Source organism: Triticum aestivum, chromosome 1D, assembly GCF_018294505.1.
Source record: "Triticum aestivum cultivar Chinese Spring chromosome 1D, IWGSC CS RefSeq v2.1, whole genome shotgun sequence".
NCBI classification, from domain to species: domain Eukaryota; kingdom Viridiplantae; phylum Streptophyta; class Magnoliopsida; order Poales; family Poaceae; genus Triticum; species Triticum aestivum.
The window spans coordinates 261141985-261147531 of record NC_057796.1 but is presented as its reverse complement, the minus strand read 5'-3'; the positions used below and the strand labels follow the sequence as shown (position 1 = coordinate 261147531).

General features: G+C 43.9%; 1 protein-coding gene and 1 long non-coding RNA gene across 2 annotated transcripts; one reads left to right on the top strand and one right to left on the bottom strand.

The window, feature by feature from the left end:
• Positions 1–4913, top strand: LOC123181372 (shaggy-related protein kinase alpha; the record flags this gene model as incomplete). Its single annotated transcript, XM_044593630.1, is given in 13 exon segments — positions 1–197; positions 1031–1288; positions 1373–1465; positions 1771–1830; positions 1936–2208; positions 2301–2375; positions 2544–2600; positions 2673–2813; positions 3199–3249; positions 3331–3426; positions 3503–3586; positions 4262–4364; positions 4478–4913. Coding segments are annotated over 13 exon segments (1413 nt in total). The 3' UTR covers positions 4540–4913.
• On the bottom strand, positions 2073–4642 carry LOC123181373 (uncharacterized). The gene is made up of 2 exons (XR_006491704.1): positions 4449–4642; positions 2073–2469 (listed from the first exon to the last, which is right to left on the bottom strand). It is a non-coding gene; the product is annotated as an uncharacterized lncRNA (long non-coding RNA).
• Positions 4914–5547: the final 634 nt, after the last annotated feature.

The following is a 5547-nucleotide window of genomic DNA, read 5'->3' as shown; positions in this document are numbered from 1 at the left end:
AGAGGCTTCTAGGGCCTCGCCGCCGCCGGCCCCCCTCCCACCAATCGCCGCCTCCGGCAGCGGCGAGGCCGCTTCGCAGACGGCGGAGGGACGGTGCTAGGGTTTGCAGCCGCGGCCGCCGGCGCCCGCGGAGGAGGATGCATATGATGCGGCGGCTCAAGAGCATCGCCTCCGGCCGCTCCTCCGTCTCCGATCCGGTGCGCATGCTCGATCTGTCCCCGCCCCTCCCCCTGGCCAGCGATTCGCGGCGCAGCTGCATTTGCCGTCAATGACACGGAAACCGTGGTGCTGGTTCGTTTTTGCGCGATTTTCCTAGTCTTGCCCGAGCAGCACCATCGTGGTTCATTCGTTGGCTTGATTAGTTGCTATTGGGCGAGAAAAATAAAAAAAATGCATGTTGCGCTGTCAGGTGGAAAATGCTTCAGTTTGCTTTCGTTGGATTTGGCATTGAGCTAGTTGCGCTTTAAAGGTGACCGTTTCATTCTGCTTTTCTTTGACGTATACGATGAAAACGATACTTACATTTTTTAGTCCCTAATGCTTTGGCACCGTGAAATGTTTATTTCCGAATAAGCAGCACGGTTCATCCATTTTATAGGTTCATTTTTGCCCCCAAAAGGCCGCAAGGCTGGATTCCACTATTGTAAAGATGCAGAGTGCCAGCATTCATATGCAAAAGAAAGTCGCAAGAACCAAGCTAGGAGTTCAGGCCAGCCATTTTATAGGTTCATGAAGATATTTGATGCTCCATTTCTACTCCGATAGTTGTTCGGTAGCTTGTTCACTTCATTGGTCATTCACACGAAAACAGTTACCTGCATGGATTGACCGGGAATTGGCTTACCATATAACTATTGATTCCCGACAGTTTGATGGATGCAGTTTGTTGGTCATTGCTTGGGACTGCTAGAAAATGGCTTCCATCGTTGCAAGATCTATTAATTTCTTTGATTGCCAAATTGAAGTTTCCTTTTAGCCTCTCTATGCTCTCCAGCTGTGAATACTTATTTGCATATATTGTTGTTGTTAGGGTGGTGACTCTGGCTCAAAAAGGCCAAAATTTGATCAGGATGGATTGGGCGATATTGTCATTCAACCACATCTATCTGATGACAAACCTATGCATCTAGACCAAGAATCATCATCATCATCATCTCATAGAGATGCTGAGGCAAGCACATCTACTAGTATGAATCCTGCTAAAGCTGAAGAAACGGGTGCAGATCTTCCGAAAGGAATGAATGATATGACAATAAGCGATGATAAAGTTGGCCATAATAATGATAAGGTTATTTTGATTCTCCGCCCATGACTTGTTGACCTAATGCCATTTATTCTTTTGCTATTTATGTGATGGCTTTTCTGACTATAGGAAGCTGAAGGGGTTACCGTTGATGGAAATGGAACAGAAGCTGGCCAGATCATTGTGACAACAATAGGAGGTCAAAATGGGAAGCCAAAGCAGGTGATGCCTTGATCAGTATCTTTACTACTCTCATACATATTCTACTGCCGGATTCTAGATGCAGTATTTCCATATCGGAAACCTTTGTGTGGTCCATGGACTGAGAGTTTATTTGTTCTCGGGAACTCTTATTGGTAGAATTTTGCACTATGACCCCATTTATGGGCATATACAGCATTATTTTTCCTGATGGCTGAGTATTGTGGCTTAAAGCTATTCTCTGGAATGTTTGTACTACTGCATTTATTCCTCAAAACATTGGATGGCCCAGTAATGATAATACTAATATTCCAACTGTTTTACAGAAGGTCTCATACATGGCAGAACGCGTCGTTGGGACTGGTTCGTTTGGTGTAGTATATCAGGTGTGTTAATTTGCCGTCTTTCGCCCTTGTGTATCACTACAGTTTCTGTTAGTGAATATTTCTAATGCTGGGCCTTGAAGTCATTGATAATATCTGGTACAACAGGCCAAGTGCTTGGAAACTGGAGAGACTGTTGCCATTAAGAAGGTGCTGCAGGATAAGAGATATAAGAACAGAGAGTTGCAAACAATGCAGTTACTTGAGCATCCAAATGTAGTTCAGCTAAAGCATCACTTCTTTTCGACAACTGAGAGGGGTGAAGTGTACCTAAACCTTGTACTTGAATATGTCTCAGAGACAGTTTATCGTGTTGCCAAATATTATTGTCGGCTGAACCAGCGTGTACCCATACTATATGTTAAGTTGTATGCATATCAGGTTTGTGAAGATGTTCCATTGTAGTTTATAAATTCTTTCAAACAGTTACTTTCGGTGATCCTCAAGTTGTTTGTTGTTCCATCTTTGCATAGATGTGCCGGGCCCTTGCATATATCCATCGTGTTGTTGGTGTATGCCATCGAGATATTAAGCCGCAAAATCTGTTGGTAAGTTCATTAGACTCTTATTAGACATATCTTCTTGCTTGAACCATGCAGTATCATTGCATGCTTGCAGGTTCCCTCCTTCAATGATGACTGCCTGCAATATTTTAAAATATTATTTGATTGTATCACACGTAATGATCAACTTACTGCAATGGATTGATCTTCCAGGTCAATCCTCATACGCATCAACTTAAGCTTTGTGATTTTGGGAGTGCTAAAAAACTGGTATGTTTTTGTCACTTATTTTCTTGGTCTTGTGTTTTTACATGTATTTGACTGTACATGGCTCTATTTTAGGTCCCTGGAGAGCCAAACATCTCATACATCTGCTCGCGGTATTATAGGGCTCCTGAACTAATATTTGGAGCTACAGAGTACACCACAGCAATTGATATCTGGTCTGTTGGTTGTGTAGTAGCTGAGCTTCTGATTGGTCAGGTATAGAATCTCATTCTAGAAGCTCAGTTTTCTTGCAGCCAAGTTCATTAATTGAAGTTATGCTTCCTTGAACAAGACCACTTGATTTCTGAGGACACATAATTTTTTTGTTTATCATTATAGATCGTATGACTCCTTTTATAGCTGAAAGTAATGGTATTTAGTTACAAGAACAGTGGAGTATTCGGATAAGCAAATACTGCACAAGTCAAGCTCTGTTAAATTATGCAGATGTTATCAAATTCATTTGAAGTTGCTTCACTTTAGAGGGCTAATACTTTCATGGAAAAAATCAAGTTGATTATTACTTTCCTGTCGACAAACTCTTTTTTGTACATGAGCTGGATTTTTTTGTTGAGTTCTCTTTTTTTGGGGGAAATTGCAGCCTCTGTTTCCTGGAGAAAGTGGCGTTGATCAGTTGGTTGAAATTATAAAGGTTTGTATCTCCCGCCAAACCATTAAAGTCTAGTAATTAAAATCAGTAGGCTGAAGTCATCATTTCTTCTCCCTATTCTAGATTTTGGGTACCCCAACAAGAGAAGAAATCAGATGCATGAACCCAAACTACTCCGAATTCAAGTTCCCTCAGATAAAAGCTCATCCCTGGCACAAGGTTAGTAACCTCTCTATATGTATTCAGTTAGCCTAGACCGCTGTAACATGCTTGCCTAATTTTCTTCTGCATGCAGCTTTTTGGTAAGCGTATGCCACCTGAAGCAGTTGATCTTGTGTCAAGGCTACTTCAGTACTCACCAAATCTGCGCTGCATAGCTGTAAGAATGATTTTATCCTTGGGCTATTTGAACCAACCTATGAACAAGTCAGCACAGATTCATTGCTTGCTAACGCTAAAGTATATATTATGGGACGGAGGGAGTACATTTTTCTCTAGCTAAAGTATAGTATGGTTGCTTCTAAGAAGAGTATTGTGTTGTCCTGGCATCTGTGAATCCAGTTTGGTTGGTGTCCACGGCCACATGCCTGGGCAATAGCGTTGCCTGGCGTGGACACATTTTCTGGTTGTTTTGCTGCCTGGTCAGGCAACTTTGGATGAGAGGCGTTTGGTTACCGCCCTGGCCTGGATAGTTCACTATGAATGAAAAATTCAGCTCATGAGCCCATGTACGAAGAACAGTGTCTATAATTAAAGAATTAAAGGAGCCCAGGCAGCTGCAATGTTCGCCAGGCGCTCCAATTCTTACGCCTGGTCCAGGCTAACTATCTCCCTGGCTTCACTGTCGAGGCTAATCACTTGCATGCAAACCCAGGCCAGGCTATACCTGGCATCTTGAGCACCTGAACCAAACAACTTACAGGCAACCTCCAGGGACGTCCCAGGCCAGGCGAGACTTTCCCAGGACGCAAACCAAACAAGACCTAAATTCATGAATGAAAGAAGAGAAATCCTTGAAAAAGGCGAGTACTATTCTGACTAGACATTTTTGCAGGTTGATGCTTGTGCCCATCCGTTCTTCGATGAACTGCGGGATCCCAAGACCTGCTTGCCAAATGGACGGCCATTACCACCATTATTCAACTTCTCGGGGGCTGGTAAATAATAACCATACATAGACTCTGCGATTGTTTTGAACTGTAAAAACTACACCGTGCTGTTGAGCTTTTTGTTACGCTTACCTGATACAACCCATGGACATGTGCTGCAGAGCTAGAAGGCCTCCCTGTTGAGCTACTCCACCGGATCATTCCTGAACAGATGAGGAAGTGAAGAGACGGCGGCTGGAGAAGCGGTCGCTATTTCTCGGCGGCACCGTGCGGGTGGAGACCGGACACCGCGAGCATATCCATGTCTTGTCGTGGATTTGATCTGGAGTAGACTCTCCGGCTGGCCTGGACTGGCCTGGAGCTAGAGAAGGGCAACCGCGGGCATGTGCCCAGGGCCCAGGCCCACACTGCTGTGGGCCCCTGTTTTAAGTGTATGTGTTTATGTCGTTTGATGAAAGAATAGTATGTTGCTCGTTTCCAGCTTTCAGAATTTTCTCAGTGAAGCATGAAAATGATGGTGTCACGTTTCGTATTGATATGGGATTCGAATTCGAATCCCATATCCGAGGCATTCATGGTGGGTACCTTTTGACTTGACCAAGTTGCCAACAGATGCGTTTTCGACCATCAAGGCCAGCATAATTATACATGCATTGCTTCTATGCAAAAGCAATCGAAGTACTACAGATCACCAGATCTGGTAGTGGTATTGACAATCAAACTGGCTCCATTTAAAACAAAGAGCCTGGGCCACTTACATGTGCCTCCGATATGAATATGATGATGCAAATTGTTTGTTTATCTGGCCAACCGAGCCTTCCGTTCCGGTGCGATCTGCAGAAAGGGGAGATGGGTGACAAGTGTAGTGTGGTAGCTCAACGAAACCTCACCAGACGCAGATAGCCGAGGACGTGTCCTTTGCCCCGGATACTTTACGTGCAAGGTTGTTGTCTTGGTGGTGACAAGTTGGCACGGCAGCAGTGCCGATATTTTTTGGGTGATGCGTGTTAGGAGAGGACAAATATCCCGTGAAAGATTCTTTTTTGTTTTTGAACATTTTTTAAAGAAAGTTTTCCGATATAAATTCACTAGATAATTGTGACATCGTACAAACACAGCCTACCGATTCTTCTACCGGCAACGTTGTGAAGTCGCTTGGAACATTTAAGTCAACAGTAGCACGCATCCATCGAGTATGATGCAAGGAGTCACTCAGACACCCGGCCATTAA